At 39.8% G+C, this 27563-nt stretch overlaps 1 protein-coding gene across 2 annotated transcripts in view; it reads left to right on the plus strand.

Annotated features, from left to right (window-relative positions):
• The window catches only part of LOC117405690 (cGMP-dependent 3',5'-cyclic phosphodiesterase-like), a 171831-nt gene that overhangs the window by 20424 nt on the left and 123844 nt on the right, over positions 1-27563 (plus strand). Inside the window, exon 1 of one of the 2 annotated variants that reach the window (XM_059031031.1) lies at positions 19227-19630. The exons of the other annotated variant lie outside the window; for it this stretch is intronic. Within the exon in view, the coding sequence (XP_058887014.1) occupies positions 19611-19630 (20 nt within the window). The 5' untranslated portion in view covers positions 19227-19610. Of the gene's footprint in view, positions 1-19226; positions 19631-27563 lie in introns of those variants that run through there. 2 annotated transcript variants of the gene reach the window in all.

Here is a 27563-nt window from a genome sequence, read left to right on the forward strand (position 1 = left end):
CTGCCATGGGTTCAATTGCTTTTAATTTTGGCCTGCACCGCCTGTGACAGAAAAAAAGTTAAAGTTAAATCATGCTTTTTTTTCTTGAGTTTTTTTTACATCTTTAAAGGATTATCAATCATGTGATTCAGCTGTTTTTACAAAACCAAAGCACCTGTAAAATTGGTAATACTGTTCTCACATGCATCTAGTTTGAGAAACATGGTAAACATGAATGACAAACTGAATGACAAATTGTAAAATGTCATCAGCATAGCAATGAAAACTATATAGACTAGAATAGCAACAGAGACCTCTGTGAGATGAACTTTGGAGTTCAAACAAAATTAATTTATCACAGTGCTGACAGCACTAATAGGAAACATTTCTAAGTAATTTATTTACTAAAATATTGTATCAAGAAAAATTCATTGAGTTGTGACAAACTCATTTCTCACCAAACATTGAGTTTCATTAATCAATTATGTGTTACGTAAAACAGTTTAATATGGGTGAAACATATACTACCGATATGCATTTAGTAAAAGATATTTCATTAAAGAGCTTCATGTGTAATTACTATTTCTAATGAGAAAATAAGAAGAAAATTGCTCTGTACTGATGTATTTGTAATTTATAAAATCATCAAATGAAAAGCTGGAACTCAATCAGACACAAAGCTCAGTAAAAATAAAGTAAGGTCTACATTTAAAGCACCTGTATGCTGCTCCTCATGGCACAACACGGAAATAACATACAGTAGGTGTTGTATTTCTTACTGAATACCTTCCCCGTATTATATTCATAGCTGTTGCCCCTCCCCTGACATGGCATAGACCATGTGATCTGACCTGCCCAACAGAGAAGTGCATCTTGGAAAGAGAGAGACATAAGGCAATGGCAGAGTAGGCAGTGTAACAAAATATATATGTGGATGGCTGTAGTGACTATGTACGGTCCCTAGTGCCTCAGTGTAATAATAAAGGTTGAATGTACTTCCTGCAAACCTGTGTGCAGATTCCTTCATTCTCCATTTCCTTGGATAGTACTGCCCAACAAGTTATTCACCAACTCACTAAATGGATTTCATTGGCTTGCTAGGATGCCTTTATGGTCCTAACTAATCAAAATAAATGTTAAACATACAATTGTTGATCTTGTAAGACAAAGAAAGCATGGGATTTGAGTGATTGTAGAACAAAACTGAGTCAACTCAAATTCCCCCAATGGGACTCAGTCTTAATCACTAAAGCCTGCTTTGTTTTGCAGATTGCAGAATGCTTACCTTTTACTCTCTCCCTTGGGGAATGAGTTATCGACACACAAAAAAGGCTTAGAATAACATTTGCTGGTATGTTGGGTAACACACAAAAAATATATATGTGTTAAAAAGGCCTGCTTAACTGCATACTCTTTTTAGTGTTTGATGGGCAGTATACTGTAGTCCAGCTGGCTGGCAGATTAAATCAGTGGTTTTCAACTTGTTTTTAACTTAGTTCTGGAGGTTTCTGTTCAAGTTCCCCAAGTATGGAATCTGAAATTACCCAAAGGTAATGTACCCATAATGTACACCCATAGGTTTAGAAAAAATGTTTCAATGGCCTCTGATGCAAGATACATTTTTCTTTCAAATCGTCTTCTTTTGTTGGTACTATATTATTGACTCCGGGTTCACAATCCTTAAGCACTTATATTCTTTGATTAAAAAAACTAATCATTAGTCACAAAACAAAACATGTTCAAGTAGCACTGCTTCATGAACGAGCCCTTTGTGTTTGACCAAATAAAGAATAAAAAACGACTGCTTTGCTACTGATTAGACGTACACTTTTTAATGCCAGTTTCATGTACTTTATGAAATCAAGCAGAAACAATGGCAGTCAGCATATGTTAAATATGGAGTGACACATGCAATACATGTAAAGGAGAACATCTCAAGAAAAAAAAAATCTAACATCTAATCATGTATTACTAATATAAGCTGGGTTTGAATGAACTGTTATCAGAGAAGTGTAAGATCGACACTTTAAATAAAATTGGAGAGCTGAAGTTATATTTGTGGGTGTGCAGGGGTGAGGTGCTGACGGACAGGACTGAGGAAGAGGAAAAAGCAATGATGGGGGGAAAAATAGAGCAGCAGTCTGAAACAGAAATACGATGGGAAACGCAAACAAAAGAGTGAATAAAATGGGCAGATATATGTGTGGAAGAATAGCTCGAGTTGGAGAAAGAGGTAAAGAGCAGCAGAGCGATGCTGACAATGCGGCCTTGCATTTCCAGACGTCATGTCAAGCTTCACTGACCATAGTGTTATATATATAACCACTGAGCAATCGCTTTATTGAACACCCCAGAATCCTCCAGGCAGGTGGTCTTCTGTCAACCACAAGGTAATCGAAACAGCTGGAAGAACCAAGGACCTTAGCTTTCAATACCAACATGACATTGCAAATAGCCTGTGGAGGGCTGGAGGCGCTGTATCAGGTGAAAGGGCATGCTAGTGAGGTATATTCCATTTTTTTCTGTTTATCGGTGGCATTCAGGCAGTTTGGTTCAGTTGCAACAAAGGAAAAAGATGTAGGTGATACTTGCTTTGATTCCAATGTCGGCCGCTGACTCACACGCTGTGTGACCTTTTGGTTCAGTGACTTGAACTCAATGTGACTCAGTCCCATCCCTGATGAAAGTACTTTGTACCGAAATGTTGGTCAATAAAACAAAATGATTTTATTGAGTGTGCGGTTTATTGTCTTTCTTTTTTAAAGTTTAGGTGACAACCTACTAACACACAGCAGGAACCATCTAGAACCTACCCATCAAGATGTTGAGTTTCAGTCAGGCAAAATCATACCTAATAGGTTAAGATTATGCATTAGCATGACTGACTCTACTGGGGATTAATAGCCAGGAGATATTGGACATATCAGGATATTCCACTACAAATGGGAAAGGTGCAGTATCCACAATAGCCTTCATTATAAAATATGTAATTGCCAAGGAAAATTTGCTTAATAATACTGTATAATCTATATAGTGTGTTTATATGAAAGATGGTGCAAGGCTAATTTAGAAAGGAGTTGACAATTGTTATGTCAGCTATATTGGTCCAAAGGAGTAACACTGTGTAAGTTGATAAAGAAGTGGACCACGTAGTAGGTCTCTTTCTCAGGATGTATTATGCATCACTATTAACCCAAATGGAAGTACAGTATGCGAAAAATGATGTAGCCATGCTTTATTCCATATACAAAACAGTGTGTGTGTGTGCATCTATATATTTGTTTGTAAACATGCGACAGCTGCCTAAATTGCTTAATGCTATCCACTGACAGAGATAAGCAGTTTGTTGTTCAAACCCCCTAATTTAAGACTAGAAGCTGAACATTATAGAAATTATGTGAGATGTGAGCAATGCAGCTCGCAGTCTTAACTCTGTGTGGATAAACAGAAGACTCAGCTCTCCCTCTGGCCTGGTGCTTTAAATCCAAGCCCTATTATGAGCTTTTAAGTGAGAGAGATGGTGTGTACTAAGCTATATGAAGTCATGTCTACTAAGGAGTTAATGCAGTGCATTTAAAACTCTTTACAGTAAATGTAAAATATACTATATATGCTGCTTTTGTTGAATAAATGGGCGTTTGGAATTAAATGGAAATAATGTGCTTCTGATCTTTTGTGGAGACTCACTGACTGTGAAAATACTTTCTGATTACTGAAATCCACTGCAGAGGCAATGCGGTAAAAATAGAATTTGCAGCTGCCTTTCAATCCTTTTTTGTTTTTTTTGTGAGCATTTGAGAAGGTGCCAGAGATTGAAAAGGACTGAAATGAAACGTCTGAGCTTAAACAATTTCCCCCTATCTGTCTTATCTTCCAGATACAGTTTGCTGGTTATTTCAGTTATGATTACGAATACCTGTTGCTCCTCAGCCCTGGGAATGTCTAAGGAGAATGAGGCTACTGCAGTGTTTTTTTTGTTTTGTTTGTTTTGTTGTTTTTATTCTGTGCTACAGAATATAATCACAAATGGTGTAAAGTGGTGCTGACGATTATCTCTTCATAGAAAACAGACTTATCAAAAGCAGTGTTTCCCTGTTTTTCTCCCCATTTAAGCATGTGCAATACTGGTTCCTCATTGCACAATCTCCCCAAAAGGAGGAGAGCTAAAGGTCAAGGTGCATCCTCTGATCCCACAACCAAGCCAATTGCCTTTACACCCTGGAGCGCTACAGCTGATGTCAGCTACTGGCCCCTGGGGTACAAAGGCCAGCCCTGCAGGTGTCCAAATTGAGCTGGGGTGTCTGGCCATAGGGTTGTAGCGCATTGCTGATTTTGCCTCCCTAACCTAACGGAGTACCATTGCCACTGCTCCCTGTGGAATCCACTCTTCTGCCCTGTACTGTATGACTCACCCAGCACAGCACATGGCCTTGCCTTTACCAGGTGAGCCACTCAGGGACTCCAATAAGCATACTTAAACAATTGTCCATATCCACTTTGCTATAATGACAAACTCCCCTCAGGTGCTATGATGACTGATGATGTCCATCGTGTAGAATTTAGCTGTTAAATATTTATTGCATATTGGGCCATTGGCAGTTTTAACATGTGTGTGCAAACACGTGGCAGTCTCCTTGAAATGTACTTTATTCAGATTAGTAAAACAATGCTAACTATACATTGAAAGAAATGAAGGCCTGTGCCCCACAGCAGCATGTAGTTTTAACACCCCCTACTTTTAAGACTAGATGATGGTGCAGAAACACATCATTGCAACCAACCACATCACTGTGTGGATAAACAGCAGGCATTTCTGGTGCTGTCAAACCAACACCTTTCATGTACTTAATGCCAGCACGCTAATGGGATTTGTAGTGATTTACTGGGCTTTTAAGACAAGGTTTTCCTTTGCAGAACTGGTTGCACTGGGTTGCAGCAGTGTCAGGTTATTTGTCTGGTTTTGACTTTAAGTCTGTGTTTATGGCGTTTGATTCAATGCCAATGTAATGGAAACACACACGCACTTAAGCCAAACATGCTTTTACAGTGATTATATATAAGAATGGATCTGCTGCTGGAAGTTTAAGCTGCTGTTTAAAGCAAGCTTTTTGTCATGATGATCGCTCTTCTAGAATCCTGATTGGCTGACTCATTCAATGAGAATTATAAGCACGATTTGCAATTAAAGTCAGTGGATGCTTTACAATACAATAATATTTATATAGCACATTCCATGTTGATAAGGATAAGTTACGCATGTTACAAAAAAAAAAAGTAACTTATTACTCTTTCTTCAGAAAAAATAATATTATGTCCTTATCACTGAATTAAAAAAAGTAGCGCGTCATATTACTCGTTACATATTGCTTGTTATATTTCTTTCTCTTGTCTTGCGAAACAGTTGTGACTATTGTTTAATTATGGTAATTAATTTATTAAATGTGTCAAACATGTTTTCAATTTTTTTGTAAACAAACGTTAGAATTCAATAAAACCACGAATAGCAAATCAATAAAAAAATAAAATAAAAACCATATGGTGATAAAGCAGTAAAAATAAAAATAATGGGGTGATGCAACATATGTGGTCACCACTGTTAAGCAAGCAAGAAATTAGAGCAATCTGGCGTGTCAGGGTTATAAAAGAAAAGACTTCTAATGTAAGTGTTGAACAGAGAAAAGGTAACAAGACAAACTTGTTTCTTTTTTTTTGTGGAGAGTAACTGTAATATTATTACTCCCATTAAAAATGTAACGCGAGTTACCCCAACTCCGATAAGGATGACAGTCTGGTAGGGAACACCGAGACATATTTAAACATTTCTTTTAAAATAAAACTTGTCTGAACTTGTAACTGTGTGGGTATCCGCTGAGAGACAAGAGAGAGGGTTTGAGGTTGCAAACGCTGCTCAGGCTTCCATGTTTCCATTTCCAAGGGGTTGCAGTGGTTGGTGGCCGCCACTAGGGTTACAGCAATGGTAGCCCTAGTGCGGAAGGATATACACAAACACAGTGTACTTGACAATACAAAAATGAAAAATAAAACACTGAAGAAAAAGAAATGTCTTGTCGCCACCATCGTGCTGAGAATAGCCATCATCTTCTTTTCTTTCTCTCTTGAAGAATCTTCCAAATAATGATTTGTGTCAGGTATCACTTGAATCCATATCTAACTAGTGTGGGACCTCCCTGTGTAGTGCGCTACTCCCACTACACAGGGAGGTCCCACACCAGGAACCTTCTTCATAACAGAAATTAAATAAACTCAGGTGGGATTAAAATCCCGTAAATGAATCCCTACCATAAACACACTGTGGTCCTTGGTCATGCACTTGGTTCCCACTCCCTGGCTATCCACACAGTCATGAATCCTCATGGAGAAGAGAAGAGAAGTCCGAACAAAGAACAAAAGGCTAGCTTTCCAGCCCCTTTTTAAAGACAGGTGACCAGGGTTCATTGATAATCAATTATTCAATTCACACCTGGCCATCTGCTACGCATTGGGTTTCAGTTAGGCAGGGAGGAATGTCTAACTTCCCAGCCCTGCCATATCCAAAATTAAGCATTTTCATTTATAAATCAAACAAACCATATTTATAATGAAACAAAAACATATTATTTACATGGACAGCGGATGAGCCAGAGAAGCAATGGGGTGAATACCTCCTGGAACTGCAGCTGATCACTGATGGGATAGCTCTTTGGGATGCCTTGGCATGAAAGGCACTATACAAAATAAATTTGATTGATTGAAATAAATTTGATTGATTGATGTCTTGATAACTGCAAAGGAGCAAGCTCTTTAACTGACTGAATATAAAATCTAGCTGTGAGCCTCAAGGTCTTTCCAGCAGGATTATTATTATTATTATTATTATTATTATTATTGATAGGCCAGTGTTGCTTTTAATACGACATGCCAACATGTCATTGTTTACTTGTACATGAGGCTTAAGTTTTACTGATGAATACACCTATACCCGACGCAACCAGATTACTAGAAGTCTGTTTTATCTGTATTGTAAATTGATGCACTCCAGTTAAAAAAGGGGATGGTATCCTAACAGATGTGCAGCTGAGAGATTTTAGAAAGAGTAGTTACATTTGAATTAAATAATTCATTTTAGAAGCGTTAGATAGAAGTCTTTTTTGCTAATTGTATCCAATATTGGCCCAAAGTTACGTAGTACAGATAACGATGACATGTTCAGCTTTTTCTCTAACAGTTTTAATATCAATGAAATGCAGTTTATATTTTGAAATATTTGTTCTGGTGTATAAAATCTAGTTGAACAAAAGTGAATTCCAGGCAACGTATGTATGATTGACATGGTAGTGGAGTCTAGATACAGAGTTTGCATAGTCGTGCAGCTTCTCAATCACATATCATTCATGAGCCCAGAGGTTTATTGTCTAGAAAAGAAGTTTCAGTGTTTGATTTCACTGTTTCAATCACTTTGTACACAAAACATTCTTGTCTTCTCAATGACATCACCCTGGAAAAATATGGATTTAATTAATTTTGATGTATGGGAATTCCAAACAAAAGTCTCTCTAAGTGTACACCTTACAAAAGAACACCTGCATATTTATAACCTCAAGTTATACTCAGAATTTCATAATGGTATCTTCTGTAGAGCAACATACTTAATCATTGGTTTCTACGCTTGTTTGAACAGAGCCGTATGTTTTACCTGCCGTATGTAAATAATCGTATTCCTAGATATGCTATAGAAATAAGAGGGGCACTGGGGTGCAAACGAAAGGAGTTCTTACTAATAATGAATGCACACACACAGTAATTAAATACATTTTGGTTTACAGGATAGCAACATTTAACTTATTTCTCAGCAGACGTCCTTATCTAGGGCGACTTACAATTGTTATGAGATATCACATTATTTTTACATACAATTACCCATTTATATAGTTTGGGTTTTTACTGGAGCAATCTAGGTAAAGTACCTTGCTCAAGGCTACAGCAGCAGTGTCCCCCACCTGGGAATGAACCCACGACGCTCCGGTCAAGAGTCCAGAGCCCTAACCACTACTCCACACTGCTGCCCAGTGTTAATAATCCAATGATAAGAGAGGTAGAATACATTATCAGTACATAGTTATGTTTTTAAAAATACCTTGTGTTCCTCGTATTTAACAGTGTCATCTAGAGCAGACTCGGTCACAGTGCTTTAAAGGCTGATGTTCTGTACTCCAGAGTAATTGTCTGAAAATGGTTTCTATTGCTTAAAAGGCAGCAGCTTAGGAAAGGACTGGTTTAATTGGAGCCCAGGGACACTGCAATTATTTTGCTTTTGAGGCATGAATTGTATAAAATACAAATTCTAAGTGGCCAAGAGTAAAAACGAAGACAGTAACACTAACTTTTTTTTTTTCTCCTTGGCTCATGATTTTTTTGGAAGACAACGACAACTATTAATCATCATCATCATCATTGTCATCATAATAAAAACTGCTGGGCTTTACTCCTAAAAGTATGTGGGTGTATTAGCATCTTGCTAAATTGCCTTGATGATGTTAAGTGGCAGCTCCAATTAATATTATATGCATAATTGCTTTTCTATATAGCTTCATACCATGCTAGTTATTATTTTCATGCATCTAATGTACTTTCCCACTGGTATTGTCATGCATATTTATAACATAAAAAAAATTAAACATTGCAAATTATTTTCATGACCTGTGTTTCTATTATTATCTACCTGTTCCATAAACTTTATGAGATCCATACTTGTTAACCAATGCCTTTGGAGTTGTTGGAGTGTTTCTTTTGGCCCTTTCACAAATATTTTGCATTAAAACTGCCCTGCACTGGAAGTACATCTATAGCAGGGGTGTCCAATCTTTCTACACCAGGTTTAACAGGTTCAAATGAAATAATTAACCACATTAGGTTCTGGAGGGAGGCGGAGGTACAATTTAGCAGGGTTGGATTAGAGGGCCAATAGTGTGGTGACAGGTTAAATTGACTTAACCAGAGTCAAGAGGAACACTACAGCTAATTAAGACACTGTTGTAATGACTCTTAACTCACTGAACATGGTGGGTAAGGGGCAATAAAAAAAGAAGGAAAAGATGAACCGGTGCCAATGAGAGAGCCTTACTTATCTCACATTTAACACTTACCACCTTTTCAACTGTTTATGATGATGGTAGCTCTGAATAAATCTATTCTTGTGTGTGTGTGTGTTTGTGAAGTAGCTGTGAACTTTGGTAGCTTATAGACATTTATTTGTGCACATAGCATTGGCTTAATGGAGCGCTAAAAATGTCAGATTTAATTATTTGTAGATGGTACTATTTCTTACAAAGTGGGGGCTGTATTTGCTTTTTTTTTTTAGCACTTCTGCTATAACAATTGGCTGCATATTCACTAGTAGTACCCCTATTTGACCCTCAAGTAGGCTATACCCATAATTATTATTATTTAAAACAGTTTTTCCAACCCCTAGTGAAGGAAGTTAAGTGTATGTATATAATACTCCTTGACAAGCAAGATTCATTTGTCAGATACATTACCCATGGCAACAAGTGAAGTGTGTAACAAGGATAAATGTATCATTGTAAAGCTATATTATGACCAGCAGATGGCAATGTGAGCACAAGCAAACGAAAAAGAAAACAAAATAAGCCAAGTAAACAATATCTCCTCTTGAACATAGACAAGCAAAGACAGTTCCTATGGAAATGATAGCTGTTTAAGCATCAGAAGATGTGCTTCAAGGTTGATTGGCAGGAGCACCCAGCCTTAGCTGTATCCTTCATCATTTGTTCTCCAAATTAACTTAGTAGGCTTCCATATTACTCAAAACGTTTGAAAAAAATGAATAGATGCCAGTAAGCAAAAGCAGCACTCTGGTGGTCCTTAAATATATTCCATTTTCATGGCTCTCATTATAAGTATGCAGTTGAATTCTAATTTCTTAGGTAAAGACAGTGCAGCACTATGGAGCAGCCCTCTCTTTTATACTGGTGCACACCTATAAGAGTACACTATGGGTTTCTTTGCATCTTTTTGAGTTAGAACTCAATTTAACGCATGCTGTGCCATTCTGCTTCACTGGAAGTGTGGGATATGTGAATGGCAGAGAGTTAATTACTGTATCTGACAGTGGCACTCTGTCCAGTGCAAAGAGCATTAAGGGACTCTAATAGTGTAGCAACTTGCAGGAGAGGGCTGTTCTCTAGTTGTGTATCTTCAGCGATGTCTTAAAGTTAAGCACATGGAAAGCTGAATTAAACAATGGTAATAGTGCATTGGAAATTGTGCTTTAGTGAAATATCCGTAGGGAAATGAGCACTATATTGTCAGTATACTGCATGTTAGGATCCCAAGTAGAAATATGACGCCACCCGTTTGGGGTTAGGGTTAATGTGAGGGTAAGGGAAAAGGTTTTTGCCATTTTATTTATCCACTATGAAGCTGAAGCCAGTGGACTGTTCTTTCTGCTGGGGGATATACTGCAACAACAACTACATTTACTTGGTGCTTTTCTTGTCAGGGACGCATCGTAGACTATGCTATTAGGAACATTGAGAAGCAAATAATGTCAAATAATGTTTGAATCTTGAATTTCAACAAGGTGGTCAAAAAACATCTAAGATGAACAAATTATTTTTAGTTAGATATAAGCCTGAAGTTTTCACTTTGAGCCAGAAGTGTTGATTAAATTGTCACTCTGTTGACAAATGGCTTCCTTCAATTATCTGTTTAGTATTCTGGGTCTCAACTAACAATGAGAGCAGGGCAAACTGACATCATAGGTGAGCTCTGTGTTTTTGTCAGTGACATTTTATTTAACAATGCTTAGGGAGCGGTATGACATGGTTTGAATTATTAAAGCAGAATTTCTAATTACATTTTTTTTTTCTTGGTGTCCTTCACCATCTCAGATATTAAGGGACTAAGGAAAGAGATGTTTCATCACAGAGTTTATTTATGAAGGAATATAACCTCAGGAACTATGCATGCACAATAGACAATCTATATGAAAAATCAGTATGCAGGACACTATACAAAATTACTACATTGTTCTATGTTACAAATGATTGGATACCTCCAGTAATACCCTATCCACACAATGGATAGGGTAATACCCTATACACATTCAATGGAACCACATGATTGCCAATCACTGCCAATCACTTAACAAAGTTTGTAAACTCTACAGAAAAACACAAAAAGACACTTCTGCACATTATCCACCCATTTCCGACACAGACCTTGAAAAATTACTGAAATCCGAGATCATTATTATTATTTTTTCTCCTGTTCTGCTGAAACAACAACATCTTGCACTCACAGAAAAAAAAGAATTCAGTGAAGTCTCAACTCCGCCTCCTGGTGGATCCTTCCAATGGCAATGTAAAATTCAACACAGGTGAAACATTTTTACTTAGTTATAAATGGGACAACTTTTGTGAGCCCTTTATTGGCGTAAGGATATTTAATAAAACATTTTCTGCCCTAAAAATTACTTTTGCTTTTTTTTTTTCAAATCCACTGTTTGACCTGGATTATAAATGCAATAAGGTCCTTCGCGGTGTCCATATATGTAGAATATACAGACTTCTCGTGTGTTGGAGGCACTCGACTTCATCTCGTGCCGCACAAAGCCCTGAGGCATCCGTGTATTCGATGTATATGGACACCCTGTCGGGCATTATTGCATACTTATCATTCACAGCAGATTTAGCAGGAGCTTGAATGCTCAGATTGCTGACATGTGATAATTTTAGTAACACATCCAGTAAAGGTACTAAAAATCAGGACTGGGTGCTGCTGTAACCAGCAGTGTTGTGTGATGCGCTGGTGTTACTGATTCTGATCCGTGTTGTTGAGATAAGGTTGAAAGCTCTATAACCAGCCCTGGATAAGATAGTGGTTAAGATGCTTGTTCGTGGTGTTGATTCGAGTCCAGCCTCTGCCCTGTTACACAGGGACAGTGAATTATTCAAGGTGTGTTAGTTATTACGATCCACCACTGTTTTGATCTATATATTAGATCCCAGGGAGGCACAAACATCAGGTGAATTCTTTGAATTGCACAATGATTTCCCATCTTAACGTGATACAGCATCACTGACTTATTTTGACCAGTGGTGGTAGGTCACAGGTGACAGAGAACCAGGGGCCACGGATAGAAGCGGAAGAAGGGCATGTTCAAAACCGAGGGGAGAAGGAGCTTTTTCACAGAAAGGGTGGTGAACCATTGGAACAGGCTGCTGGACAGAGTTTTTGAAGCAGAGACACAGACCCTTCAAGAATAGACGAAATACTGTCATGTATTGTATAACAATACTGTATAACCCTCTCTGTGACCACAATAAGACCTTTAGCTAGCCGCCTGGAGGAAGGGGGGTCCGTCTAGCCACGGATTCCCACAGGTTTCATTTCCCCTACTAACCTGGTTAGGGTTTTTTTAATGGATCACGCTGGCACCAAAGTGAGTGAGCATAGGCGGGCCATATGGCCTTTACTCCATCTTGAATTTATTATGTTCTTGTGTTCTTATGTTCATTTATTAGGTAAGTATTGCAACACTAAGGTTTGTGCAGGGGTTCACATACAAAATCATACAAAGTTATATTTGTGCTATATTTGATAAACAGGTTTGATCGTGATGAGATATTTGTTTAGTCAGTTTAAAATTTCTACTCATGAAAGTACCCCAAATAACAAAAGCTTGCTCTGCTGCAGCAGCATGGAGATTTAAAGAACAAAACGTAACCATGTGAAGCTCTTAATTTTTTTTAATTGCTGGGCATTTAACAAGGAATGCATAAAGCATGTTTAACATACTTGCAATTCGTTACATACTGTTCAGGATGTGAAAATTGGTTGCTATCTTGGATCATGCAACATTCTTTTTGTAAACACTTCATTTTGTGAAGTTAATTGATGAACCATGTGTCTTTATTAAAATGGTTAGGCTGAATTGCTTTTAGCGATGCAAAGTGCGGATCAAGCCCCACTACTATTTTATTTATTATTTTTTTAAAATATCAGTAAATCAGTTTTTGCATTTACTTTAACTCCAATGATTTGATTTTTTTCCCTGGAAAATTAAAAGCAAGGGAGGCAATCCATTCACCATTCCGCTGTTCAGCAACATTGTAAAATAGCATCAAGTTGTGACTTATCTCTACAGGTTACAGGATGATCAAACTGACCCCTTAGTGTTAAATAAAGGTGTTTTATATATTGTGTATTTATCTGTATGACTTTATCTGTGCAGCCTGGAACGTGTGTTTATATTCGAAAGCAGCAAATGACAGTACGTGCTGTACATAGCCCAACTTCCTAATAACCTGTGCTTCCACTTTTTTATATTGATAAGTAGCCAATCTTAGAAAACAGCACGCTTGAATATTTTTAGTAGTTTATTTTCTATAATATTGCGCTCGTATTGCAATGTATTACAGTTTTGCTTCTTAACTGTGTCAACATAATGAATAACAGCAGCAGACCATATTATTGTAAGAATAAACTAAATCACTGGTGCGGCATTCAGCGCTCCACAAAATGCATATTCTAATCACTTAAAACTGAAGACAGAACACATGAACCTCCATGCACTATTCTCCTGAATTATTAAAATACTATTTTGTTGAATTAAGTTGTATATTTAGGAAACTTTTCTGTTGCAAGTTAACAACGTCAAGAGGAAAATATTCCATCTAAAAAAAATAAAAATACTGTATTCCTTCAAATTTAAGACACTTTTTAAAACATTCTTTTCTTCTCAAAAATGGCCTGTGTCTTAAATTCAAGTATAGTTATGCGTGGTTAGGGCTTTGGACTCTTGACCGGAGGGTCGTGGGTTCAATCCCTGGTTGGGGACACTGCTGCTGTACCCTTGAGCAAGGTACTTTACCTAGATTGCTCCAGTAAAAACCCAACTGTATAAATGGTTAATTGTATGTGAAAATAATGTGATATCTTGTAAAAATTGTAAGTCTGCTAAGAAATAAATAATAATAATAATAATGTATTAAAATCACCAACAGAAGACATGACTTCCTGAGTGCACAAAGATAACAGTTGATGGTATAATAACAACTCTAGTCATACTGTATATTTTTACAATTTATAACAGTTGCCTCCTAGTACAACATAAAGGGTGTTGGATCCGTGAGGCCTACTTACGAAATAACTGGTTACACAATTTGACGTACTTAGTTCTACATACTATAGTTGCTGACATTATTAATGGTTGTGGTTCCTTTACCACTAGGAATTGTAGCTATAGGCTACAATAAACTGCTGTGAATCCAAGTGTTAAGTTTTGACCAATTTCATACCTGCTATTTGATCGTACATTTTGGAGTGACGTTGCTGCCCAGAGTCTGTTAAAAGGCCAACACACAGCTTTGAGTCTGCCTTCTCAGTTTACCCTTCTGGTGACAGTGTTTACTGGTTCTAATTCTTATTCTTATTTGTCTCCATGGTGAGCTGGTTTTGGTCTGTAGTTTTAAATCTTCTATATGAGACTTCACCTCAGGAATGCCCCATTGCACCATCCTGCATTCTTTCTTATTCCTGATCTGCCTTTTCCTGTGGCAACAGTGAGTGAACTTTCAAATGTAAACCAGCTACATCCTGCTATACCTTTCAATTAAATTGACGACTCAAGGGGCAACTCAGTGTAATGTTTATGCTCTCTGTTATTACAGTCAGGAGGAGTAGCAGTCACCTTCAATGCAAATAAGTGAGCTGAATCTATCAAGATTAGGCCTTATCGCATGCTTGCATAGATCTATTTCACTTTACTGCAGGTTCACTGTCACTGACCCTGTTCCTTCTTAAACAAACTTTGAGGCTCACATGCATTTAGTGACCAAGACATTTTGCTTCCATTTTAAAATCACAGATTGCTTTAGGCCTTACGTGGCTGAGACCATCCTTCCATATAGATTATTAAAACTTGGATGGTCTGGATGGCTTCCTAAAACAACTACATAACGCATGGTTACATATTCTTTAAAATAGACTGGATATGTGTGTACAATCGGTTTGCTACGCAAATACCAACTGCCAATTCTAGACTAACTTAAAAGGTGAGGTGACCAGATTTTTAAATCCATAAACTGGGACAGTATGGAAATAGTGTGAATAACTTCCAGCTTCCAAGCTACAGGGAAGCTCCAGAGTTTTCATTTTCACTTTGGCAATGTTTGATCTAACATCGTATTGAAAGTGAGACTCAGAGTAGAGAACTTTTTTTTGTGAATAAATTATCTTATTCTCTTTGTAATTTCATTTCTACACAACAAGTATAGTTATTACATTACACAGTAGCAATTCAATAATATAAAATTCCGAGATTCTGTTTTATTGCTGATTACTGCTGTAAATCTAGGCCCTTTTTTCTGCTTTTCTCTCTGATTTCCACTTTCCATCTTGCTCTCTATCCAGTGTTCAATCTGCAAACCAGGCCCTTCCTGTTTGAAAACATTACATATTTCAATATTTCTATTTATTAAATGGTTACTTCACAGAATCTATTTTTTCAAAATATTTAATTTCTTACCATTTAATATGACATGATATTTGTTCAGTATATATTTTTTCTATTGCACTTTCTGCTTGGATCATTAGTGTGCCGTGATTAATAGATACTAGGAATTTTTTTCAGCCACTTTCTACTATTAAACTATTACTATTAAACGTGATGAAATGTGTTAAATATCCTACTAATCAGCTTTTCTGAGTTTTGTTTAGAAGCTGCCCTGATTGCAGAAACAGGAATTTCCCTGTGAAGTAGTTAAGTATGGCAAATAGTAATCCAGATAGGCAAACCCTTTATGTTTCTCCGAATAGTTGTATTTCCAAATTCCCCCTTTAATATGCTGTAAGCTGACGGGCATCATTTAAGACAGAAAGAAACCTGTTAAAAACTTGTTAATTGCATGATGAAATTTCCTGCCTATTCCATTTTTTGGTACCTATCAATGATCTTGAGAAAGCGTCTTCTGACAATCTAAATTAGATAACTACGCATTTTATGAAGGCTCATTTCTTTGCTGATATTGGCTGTTCATTTTTTGGAGTCAACAGTACAGGCTGAGACATGGATCAAGGTGTAATAAGATTAAATCGTATTCCTTTTCTGATTGAATTAAATGTTGTCACTTCTTTACTTACGAATACTATTTAATTTTCCTTAATATAAGCATAAGCATTTGCCTAGGCAAAATGCACAGAGAAGCTTTCAGATTATCAGGAGGCGCTTTCTCATTGATTGGTACTGAAAAACGTATTATTGATCGGTACTGAAAAACTGCATAGACAAGGCAGGAAATGTCATCATACAATTAACACGTTTTCACCTTTCTGTTTTAAGTGATACCTGTCGGCTTAAAACATGTTAAAAAGGACATTTGGAAATAACTATTTGGAGAAACTTAAAGGGATCAACCCCACCCTCCAACCCCCCAGTAATTCGAGCCCTGACATTTGCCTCTTTTGTTAAAGGAAAAACATATGTTTTTATAAATATGTTGTTTTTCTTCGATTAAACTAATATCTGTGATACTTATAAAATACCTTATATAGCAATCACAGGCAACAGATAACATTAATCTTAAATATGAATACCTCCATTGTCTCTTTTTTTCTTAAATTTTGCAGGATAAAATATACTTCTATAATACATTTAACACAGAAATAAAAGTAAGGGTTCATCAAATTAAAAAGAGATGTATCTGCCTCTAAGGCAGCTTATTTAGATATATTTTTTAAAGAAGGTAAATTGGCACTGACCTGAAACTGTTGTATTTCATTATTGCTAAAAACAACATAAAACATATACTTAAAGAAATAAAAAATGTTCTGAAACTTGTAAAATATTTTTACAACATGAATTTTCCAAATGGGAAAATAACTATTTTGTATGATTCACTAACATACGTTTCTTAGAGGGTACCTATGGTGAACTGAAAGTGATTATAGACTTATTTCAATAGAAAATATGTTTCCAAATACTTCTGTCATATTTTACAGCCCCTCCTATCATTGTGAGGGGCTATTTTGATGCACAAAGGGTTCAAACCACTACAAGATTCAGTGCACTGTGTTATAAACATGGCACGGTGATGTGACATGACAGCATTGATTTCCACAATTGTCGCCTATAGCTACACACAAAGTAAAGGCGTTTGCACGCAGATATAGATATATCATGAATGAAGAGAATAATTCCAACACAATACAAATGGTAGTCTAACCTCTTCGGGCAGTGAGAGTGATGATTCAGATGAGGATAGTTGCCAGTTCATTTTAGCAACAGTCAGTGGATAAACCCACCCGCAATTCTCTGTGATTGGTTGCATATATGAACGTTGACTGTTCAGTAATCTCCAGATTTGCATAGCGCTGTACAGCTGCTTTACAGTGCTACTGGTCGTTCAGACCTCCCTTTAGTCACATCAAGTGTCATTGTACTGTAATAAGTTAGATATGGTAGTAACACAGCAGCCTGCATGAAAATAAAATATTCTGTTACCGGGGCGATGATGGAAAAAAAACGGGATGAAATGAGCATCCCAAGAAGATTCTGGGGACCAGTGTTCCAAAAGTGGGACTGTCCCGTCCAACACGGGATGTTTGGTCACCTTATTAAAAGGTTATAATATGTAATATTTCGAAATATGAGACGGTACACTGGGGTAGCATTGTACCCTGATCTCTCTTGTTAATTTCATGCCATGTTATTCACCGTGGCTCTGCTAAATATATATATATATAATTTTATGTAGATGGTGGATTTGCACAGGATACTCTAGGGTACCTCGTTTAGTAACATGAGCAGAAACTGCATTGCAAGAGCGTATCTGTCACACTGGGCAACACGGCTGATCTGACAGACTTCAGCAGGACACTCTTAAGCGAGAACACATTTGCAGCTCAACGTGACGCGCTGTATTGACACTGTTATGGAAGGTGTTCAAAATGTGTTTTGCCCAACCCCTTTGTTTTGTGTACAGTTCACAATCTGTGGTTCTAGCGATCACAACACTTAAATAATACATTCACATTTGACTAATGATTATATAACCTACTTTTGCACAGTTTATGATTAATATGTCAATACCCCACTACGGCGTTATCATACAATCTTTTGCAATCAATATTACATTCACTGAAGCCATAAGAAGTACAGGATGTTAAACACCACTGCATTTCAGTGACAGTTTATTAGTACTAGTATCATCACATGCTTTAATCCAGTATTTACTGTGCTATGTCGGGGCGTGCTATTTTATCATTGTTTACTTCATAATACTGTCATTAAGTGCAACTATGCTGTACTTAAGGGGAGCGTTTGAGACGCAGAGCATATGCTTTATGCATTTTATAATAAGTGATTCGTCGTTATATATTTTTTCTACTCTATGCTGATAATGGAGCTTTTGCAATAAAATAAAAGAGAGTGCATGAGTAAAGGTATATTATATGAAATGATGTGGAATCTCTGCCATTCACTTGCCATTATCCTGCGATAAAATGATACAGTGCAATTTGGTTAAAGTGATTTGGCTGAAGTAAGAATCAGTGCGGAAATCCTTTGACTTCATCTTGAATTGTCTCCACGGATTTCAAATTGATTGTGTTGCTGTGGCCTGCATATGATTAGGGCTTCTTAAAGGTAATATACTGGTACTAGAATGGTATGCAAATGTGTTATTGTATGACAGACATTTCTGTACAATATCTTTGAATGATTTATTATGTAGAAAGTGCTATATCTACAGTTTGGACTCTAATAATGTATTAAACACATGTTTAATATTAAAACTGTTACAAAACCAGTAACAAAAAACAGGCACACATCTGGGTCCTTAATTAACCTTCTCAGCAGCTGGTTACCAATATAGACCTTGATAAATCTGGTCCATAGAGGAATGTTATATAATGAATACTGTCTATAGTGGCATGACGACCATGAGGAATGAAAGGATTGCAATTGTTTTGAAGCTGCTGTTGTGAAATGAATTACATTCAAACCACTGCTTTGTAGAAATAGAATCTCTCAATTAGGAATATCAAAGGGACAGAGAAAAAAAATAGGAGGCAGCTGGTCCTAATAGAGGAAGATCTACATTTCACCACCAAATTGAAAGGGACTGACAATTCTCTAGCGGTCTTTACTGGGTGGGAGTTTACTGTTCTTTACTGCCGTATAGGAAATCCTTCTCATTTGTTCCTCAATTGAAAGCACAGTGCATTTGCTTTGCATGCTGTAAGGAAGAGAGCAGGGTCATCAGAGGGTATGCTGAGTAAATATGAAAATGACTGCAGGAACTGTGCAAGTGTGTGCGATGACACTTCCTCAGTTTATCTTTACTGTTCTTGCCTAAACTGTTTCCTTCTCTTTTATTGAGGGATTCAGTGACTTGCAGTGGAATGTGGAGAGGTTCAAGAGTTCTGGTGGCAAGTTCTCTTCTAGTCTGCACCAGGGTCGGTGGTGACCAAGCTGTATTAGCAGCCATTGTTCTGTTTGGACATTAGTTCCTAGGGGTTAGGTACGCACACCATAACCATCACTTTAACAGTGGGCTCTTGTATCATCTTGACCAGCTGTCTTACAAGGAAGGAAAACCTGGATTGACATGGATGCTGACGTGTCACAGTAAGTCTGTGGTATATTAATACTTTGCATGTTTCATTTAAGCTCGGTAAGTGACACATAGTTGAGGTATTATTTGATATTATGGAGCCTATTATTAAACCCAACTGAAATAAACGTGTCTGATGATTTGGATCTGTTTCATTGCAATATATCTGATCAGTACTGCATATGCTTACTGAATTACAGTAACCTTAAATGAGAGTTTAATAGTATTATAATGGGTAATATTACAATGCTTTCAGTGAGGAGTCATATGTTCATTTATTTAGTTATATATTTATTTATTTATTTATGTATGTATTTGTTGGTGAATTAAATACATTTTTTTATTCATGAAACTGTTCTAGAATGTTGTTAACTAGCAACAGTGTAAAACAGTATCATTAATATGTGTTTTAAATCAATGAAAACTATTTAAATTTAATTAAACAATTTGTAGAAAAAAATTGTCTAAATCAGAACCAAAATAATTACCTGTTATGCTGACATTTTCAAGTTTTTCAAGTTAAATGCTGTACGTTGGCAAAAAATTGTCTATAGGGTGCAGCATTGATTTGACATAAAGAATCTGCTGTTAAAATTGCTTTTTGAAAATTTTTTACAAAGTCCTTTCAACCAAATACTTACTATAAGCCAGACAGATCTGCTCCTTCGCCAGTCGTCATTGAAAATTATTTTAACCAAGGAGATGCAGGTTTTAAATATGACATACTATCTGTCGGCTATGCTATTTGCATAATACATTGTGTGTGATGGCTATTGCAGATAAAGATGATGCCTGCTAAAGTCATCGGCTCTTTTGGTATTTAAACTCAAAGATTGCTGACAAAAATGTCTGTTTTATGCCTCAGATTTCAAACGCAAGTGGTTGTGTTCAGAGGCCAGGATATCCTGGCGCCTTGTCTTTGACTCAAACCGCTAACCACACCTCATGTCTCTCGGTCTCTCCCTCACCTAATAAATGTGTTTTTGCATGTATTATTTGGGTGAGAACTACCTTATGAATATGACAGTAATTCTGTTTTGTAGCCCTCCAGCACAATTCCATCTTTGCAGCTTAACATGACTCACTCTATTGGCACTGTTTTGGTAGGTGTTAAAAATGTATTTTGTCCAACCCCTGTACTTTGTTTTGTGTACAGTTCACAATCTGTGCTTCTAGTGATCACAACAATTAGATAATACATTCACATTTGACAAATGTTTATATATCATACTTTTGCACAGTTTATGATTAATATGTCAATACCCCAATGTGGCAGAGCAAGAGCTCTGCCTGTAAATAGTGTGAGTGGTTTTGTGTGTTTTGGTGGTGGTTGGCAGGGATGGGTCTAATTCCTGTGCCTGCCAAAATAAAATGAGAATGTGGCTGTTCCTAATGGAATAATTGGTGTTAATTAGGAACAGCCACATCCTTTAAAAAGAGAGCCCAAAGCTCCATTAGTCAGACTACCAGGGAGCTGGGAACAGAGAGTTTGCTGCTGCAGGAAGAGAGACAAACGTTCCTGTATTTTTTATTTAAAAACCCACCATGATAGTGACAGACTTGGGTGAGGGATTTTCTGTTTCAATTTCTGTTCATGACTTGTTTTTGTTTAACCTTTTTTATTTTGAATCGATGAGCTGCATTTATAATTTGATTTTGAAAGAATAAACTTGCAGTTCTTCAGTCCTGAGTCTCCTTTCTGCATCCTGACCACCATAGACACCCGGCTACTCTACCACACGCAACTACTGTGTTATCATACAATCTTTTGCAATCAATATCACGCTCACTGAAGCCATAAAAAAGTACAGGATGTTAAACACCACTGAATTTTGTCCTTGACTCAAATCGCCAACCACACGTCATGTCTCTCGGTCCCTCCCTCTCACTTAATAAATGTGTTTTTGGCTCTATTATTTGGGTGATTCTTTAACCTCCCACAAATCAAAGCTCTTCTCTCTGGGGTGGCTTATTTGTCATCAACACCTGCTTCCCACAGAAATGGGCTGGACAGCCTCTTGCTGTGGAAAGAACACAAACTCTATGGCAAGACCTACCAGCAGATGGAAGAATGTTATGGTGGTCCATGAGCATTATGTTTATTGGTACCATAATGGAAAGCATGTTTCTTTTGAAACTTGTCTAGGGAATTAGGATGTTTATACAGTATAAATGAAGTGGGACTTTTTCCAAGAATTAGCACTTTGTTTGTCCTAACAAAGGTATTCATCTTTCGAATGTCTGTTTTGATCTTTTGAATGTATTATTGTTTATCCTGTTTACTTATTAAAATGGGATAGATGATGGCATGTCTAATATTAGATATGTTAACAGCATAGAGTTGATCAGCGTAGACCAGAATCTCTGATTTGAAAGCATTACAGAGCACCTTGGACCCTCGTGAGGCAAGTGCAAAGGCACATTTTCTGAGAGGCATGAAACCATTTTAATGGTATAAATCGAGCAAGGGACAACTGAGTAGTTTCTTGCTGTCAGCCGACACTTTTTCACACTGCGGACTCACCATGCAGCCACCGAAGAGTTACAGCATTCGAGGAAAACACAGCTGTCGGGCAGCTTGCGGGCAAGCCCGCAGGGGCCCGGCCAGACTACAGGGGTCGCTCGTGCGCAGTGAGCCGAGGACACCCTGGCCGACCTAACCCCCCACCCCCCTCCGGGCGGAGCTCGGCCAATTAGGCGCCACCCCCTGGAAGCTCCCGTCCTTGGTCGGCAAAGGAATAGCCTGGACTCGAACTCGTGACGTCCAGACTATAGGGCACATCCTGCACTCCACACGGAGCGCCTTTACTGGATGTGCCACTCGGGAGCCCCACAGCTGAGTAGTTTCTTGAGAGTTTTATACTATACCAATTATTTTTTATAGACTAAAACCTGCACCTGAATGTGTTGATGTCATGCTGTTATGCTCCCACCTTTTCTGAGCTGTTTGTATGTCTTTAAAATGTCTTTAACTTGATTGTAATTTTATGCACTTCCATTAGTTATGGTGATCTGAAATGTGCATTTTTGAAAGACATGCTCGACTCCATCTACTACTTACCTATTCTCAAGACATGTGCTACACTTACTCTTCCGCCCTTCCTCAGTGTCAGTCAATAGGGGAAGCAGCTGGCTGTTTAAGGACAGGAAAAAAAGGGGGTGGGAATAATTTCACCCTCCAGGTGAAATACGAAGCAAGTGCAACACTATCTGAAAGCATGACTTGCAATAGAGATGTATTTTGCCTTGTGTAGTAAAAATACATGTTTTTACTACACTGCACATTTGAGTCCTATGTAACAAATGGAAGTGCACAGCAGGTAACGTGTGTGGAATTATTGTGTTAGTTACAATCACTTTAATGTTAAAACCGAGAATAAAACAACATTGTTTACGAGACCCTGAACTATACTGCTTAGTAATTTTTCTTTTAAAGGATTTTGCCCCAATGTTTAAAGCATTAAAATATTCATATTTGTAAACAGTACTATATGCCGCCCATTCGGTCATGCCAGACTGATCTTGCTTAAGAGGTCAATGAGGTCATGCTGAGAACCTCTGCTAATAATATCATACTAAGTACCAGTTACCAAGACAGATCTAGTTGTCAATAGCTCTGCAGGCAATACAGATTGCCTTTTGGCTAGAAGAACAAAGGTTGCTGTGCTACGGGTAAAACCTGCATGCTCTGTAGCGTTTTCGAGGTGGTATGGAATGCAAAGCACACACACAATTAGTGTATATAAAGGCCACGATACACTATATAATTTCGGTGCAATCCGATCGTGTGATTGCATGCAGTCACGGATGATCGCTCTGGGTGTGATCAGATGCGATGCATTATATATAGAGGGTGTTTATATTATTATGTAGGCTATTATTCTTACTAAACAGGAGTAATTGTCTCATTAATTGATGGGCATGTTATTTTCATTGTTATTTTATTATTATTATTATTTATTTCTTAGCAGACGCCCTTATCCAGGGCAACTTACAATTGTTACAAGATATCACATTATTTTTTACATACAATTACCCATTTATACAGTTGGGTTTTTACTGGAGCAATCTAGGTAAAGTACCTTGCTCAAGGGTACAGCAGCAGTGTCCCCCACCAGGGATTGAACCCACGACCCTCCGGTCAAGAGTCCAGAGCCACGTATACACTTTATTAAACCCCACAAATAACTCACCTTTCGTACTTCGTTTGGATTAATTTGCTAACATTTTCTTGGTTAGCTACTTACATTGATTGATTACTTTGTAGTTTTGTTTCCCCTTCCATTATTTTTATTAAAATGTTTAAATTGACCAGGTGCTTGTAAACTTGTACGTTCATAGAAAACTTTTAAAACTTTTATCAGTTTATCACAGTTTCATGTGTGTGACTATGAGTACAGGAGCAGAGCATGTTGTCATGTGACTCCTCCCTGCTCACTGATTGGATACTTGTCCAGGGCGATCGCATCTGATTGCATGAAAATAGAGCCCCGCTCAATAACTTGCGATAAGATGCAATCCAATCAAGCCTGCAATAATGATACGATAACCAATCATGGGCAGCAATCCGATCGCATGCGAAATTGCATAGTGTATCGTGGCCTTAACAACCATAATTAGAAAACGATTCACTATCATCAGCCAATCAGCTTCCAGCTATAATAGGCATTAATACACAGTAGATGCCTGCTGGAATGCCACCTCGTCACCTGTGAATCAAATTTAAAATCAATCCGCGCAAGTACTGCCTTTTTCATTTTGATTTGCTGTATTTTTTAAGCTTAGTTCACATCTATTAGACAGAAAATACTAAACAAAGACAAAATTGATCCAAATGTATTTTATTATCCACCAAAACTAGCCAGTCAATACTTTGCACTGATGAAAGCTACCAATACCAAACGGTAAAGCCTTCATTGATGGGCACTATCGCTTAGTATAGCCACCTTCTCATTCAATGAAACATGGCAGCCTTTTTGTGGCCTTTTTTAGAACTTGATTTCATAGATTCCCCAAAGGTAACTGTGGCAAAGTGCCCCCCCTGTGTGTGTTATATGTTACGTGTTGTGTGTAAATGTTGGTGTATAGGCATTGGTACACGGGATATAAGCGGTCTGTGTTTCACGTGTGTGTAAATTGTATATTTGTATTTAGGCACGGGGATGGCACATCACATCACGTGCAAGTAAAAAGTAATATGTGAGCACGGGGAATTGCACTTTAATTAATTCACGTGCAGTTGTACCGAGATTCCAATTGAATGATTGACTAGCAATCGAATCTCGGTACAACTGCATAAAAGCTGCATGTTTTCACTCACTGGGGGTTGGTGTTCGGTGAGTGGAGAACGGGTTAGGAGACGGAGGGTAGTATAAAGTAAAAGTAAAGTAAAATCGTAAAGATAAGTGTTTTCACTCACCGTGTTTGTTCGTCTGTCCTGCACCGTCTGTTTAGTGGTTAGTCATTTTGTATGTCTGTTTATTTTGGCGCAAGTGCCGTGTCCTGTTTTTTGTGTTTTGTTACAAACGTTTATTTTCTGTCTGTTTATTCATTAAATGCTGAGCGAAAGCATTCGCTCAGCTCCACCAAACTCCACATCTCTCTGTCGTTTGTGTTCCTGTCTTCTGGTCTGACGTCACCCACTCAGCCATTCTTGTCACACGTGGTGTCAGAACCGGGATAACAGCGCCTCCAGGGCTCAGGCCAGAGCGGGAACCGCAGTTTTTTTTTTGTGGAAAAGTAAATAAAAAAAAAATAAATAAAAAAAAAAAAAAAAAAATGGAAGGCTGGAACTGGAGAGACGGCTGCAGTGAGCTGGAGGATCTCCTCGGCAGGTTGGAGGACCAAGGTTGGTGCCTTGCCTGCGGGGTGTATGGGCACACGGTGGCTGTCTGCCCCTTCCAGGAAGAGGAGGAGGAACCAGCCCAAAGGAGGAAGGTGAGCAGAAGGAGGCAGAGAGGGGGAAAAATGAGGAGGAAGCAGAGGGAGCCAAGGTGGTGCACCATGTGCATTGCATATGGGCATGAGGACGAGGACTGCCCAGAGCAGGAGCCAGGGGAGGAGGAGCCCGAACGTCCTGCGCCTGAGTGGGAGGAGCCCGAACGTCCTGCGCCTGAGTGGGAGGAGCCCGAACGTCCTGCGCCTGAGTGGGAGGAGCCCGAACGTCCTGCGCCTGAGTGGGAGGAGCCCGAACGTCCACAGCCCGAGTGGGAGGAGCCCGAACGTCCACAGCCCGAGTGGGAGGAGCCCGAACGTCCACAGCCCGAGTGGGAGGAGCCCGAACGTCCACAGCCCGAGTGGGAGGAGTCGGTGCGTCCACGTCCCAAGAGGGAGGAGTCGGTGCGTCCACGTCCCAAGAGGGAGGAGTCGGTGCGTCCACGTCCCAAGAGGGAGGAGTCGGTGCGTCCACGGCCCAAAAGGGAGGAGTCGGTGCGTCCACGGCCCGAGAGGGAGGAGTCGGTGCGTCCACGGCCCGAGAGGGAGGAGTCGGTGCGTCCACGGCCCGAGAGGGAGGAGTCGGTGCGTCCACGGCCCGAGAGGGAGGAGTCGGTGCGTCCTGTGTCCGGAGGGGAGGAGCTGAAGGCCCAAACCCCTATTTTTTTTTGGGAGGGACGAGGGCGTGAAGCTCAGGCTCCACAGCAGCCGCTGTTTTTGCTGCTGAAGGGAGCCCAGCGGAGACGCCCGCCACCAGCCCTACCCCCGCTGTCGGAGGAGCCGGCAGCGCCTCCACCACCACCCGAGGGAGAGGAGCAGGAGCTGCCTCTGCCTCCACCACCACCCGAGGGAGAGGAGCAGGAGCTGCCTCTGCCTCCACCACCACCCGAGGGAGAGGAGCAGGAGCTGCCTCTGCCTCCACCACCACCCGAGGGAGAGGAGCAGGAGCTGCCTCTGCCTCCACCACCCGAGGGAGAGGAGCAGGAGCTGCCTCTGCCTCCACCACCCGAGGGAGAGGAGCAGGAGCTGCCTCTGCCTCCACCACCACCCGAGGGAGAGGAGCAGGAGCTGCCTCTGCCTCCACCACCCGAGGGAGAGGAGCAGGAGCTGCCTCTGCCTCCACCACCGCCAGGAGCAGAGGAGCTGGAGCTGACTCTGCCTCCACCACCGCCAGGAGCAGAGGAGCTGGAGCTGCCTCTGCCTCCACCACCGCCAGGAGCAGAGGAGCTGGAGCTGCCTCTGCCTCCACCACCACCACCGCAAGGAGCAGAGGAGCAGGAGCTGCCGCTGCCTCCGCCACCACCACTGCAAGGAGCAGAGGAGCTGGAGCTGCCTCTGCCTCCACCACCGCCAGGAGCAGAGGAGCTGGAGCTGCCTCTGCCTCCACCACCGCCAGGAGCAGAGGAGCTGGAGCTGCCTCTGCCTCCACCACCGCCAGGAGCAGAGGAGCTGGAGCTGCCTCTGCCTCCACCACCACCACCGCCAGGAGCAGAGGAGCTGGAGCTGCCTCTGCTGCCCGTACCTCCGCAGGGAGTACGGTGGCCGGAGCCCCAGAAAGGGGAGCTGCCGGCCACGAAGAAGGGGGAGGAGGTCTGGAGACCACTTTCCCCAGCAGCAGTTTCGCTGCAGGAGTTCTTGTGGCCGGAGCCCCACAGGAGGGAGCTGCCGGCTATGAAGAAGGGGGAGGTCGGGGGACCACCTGCCCCCGCAGCTTTTTCGCTGCAGGACGGGACCAGCATGCTGTCAGCCGTGCCACTACCGGCAGGGGAGCTGACAGCATTTCCAGCCATGGGCCCACTGAAGCCTCCCTTCCCAGCCCGAGACTTTTGCCTGGACTGCTGGGTATTTAAGGGGGGAGGTGGCCGTTGAGGCCATGTGTGCGTTGCAAAGGGGGGGTATATGTGGCAAAGTGCCCCCCCTGTGTGTGTTATATGTTACGTGTTGTGTGTAAATGTTGGTGTATAGGCATTGGTACACGGGATATAAGCGGTCTGTGTTTCACGTGTGTGTAAA

The sequence above is a fragment of the Acipenser ruthenus genome, chromosome 9 (assembly GCF_902713425.1).
Source record: "Acipenser ruthenus chromosome 9, fAciRut3.2 maternal haplotype, whole genome shotgun sequence".
Lineage (NCBI taxonomy): Eukaryota > Metazoa > Chordata > Actinopteri > Acipenseriformes > Acipenseridae > Acipenser > Acipenser ruthenus.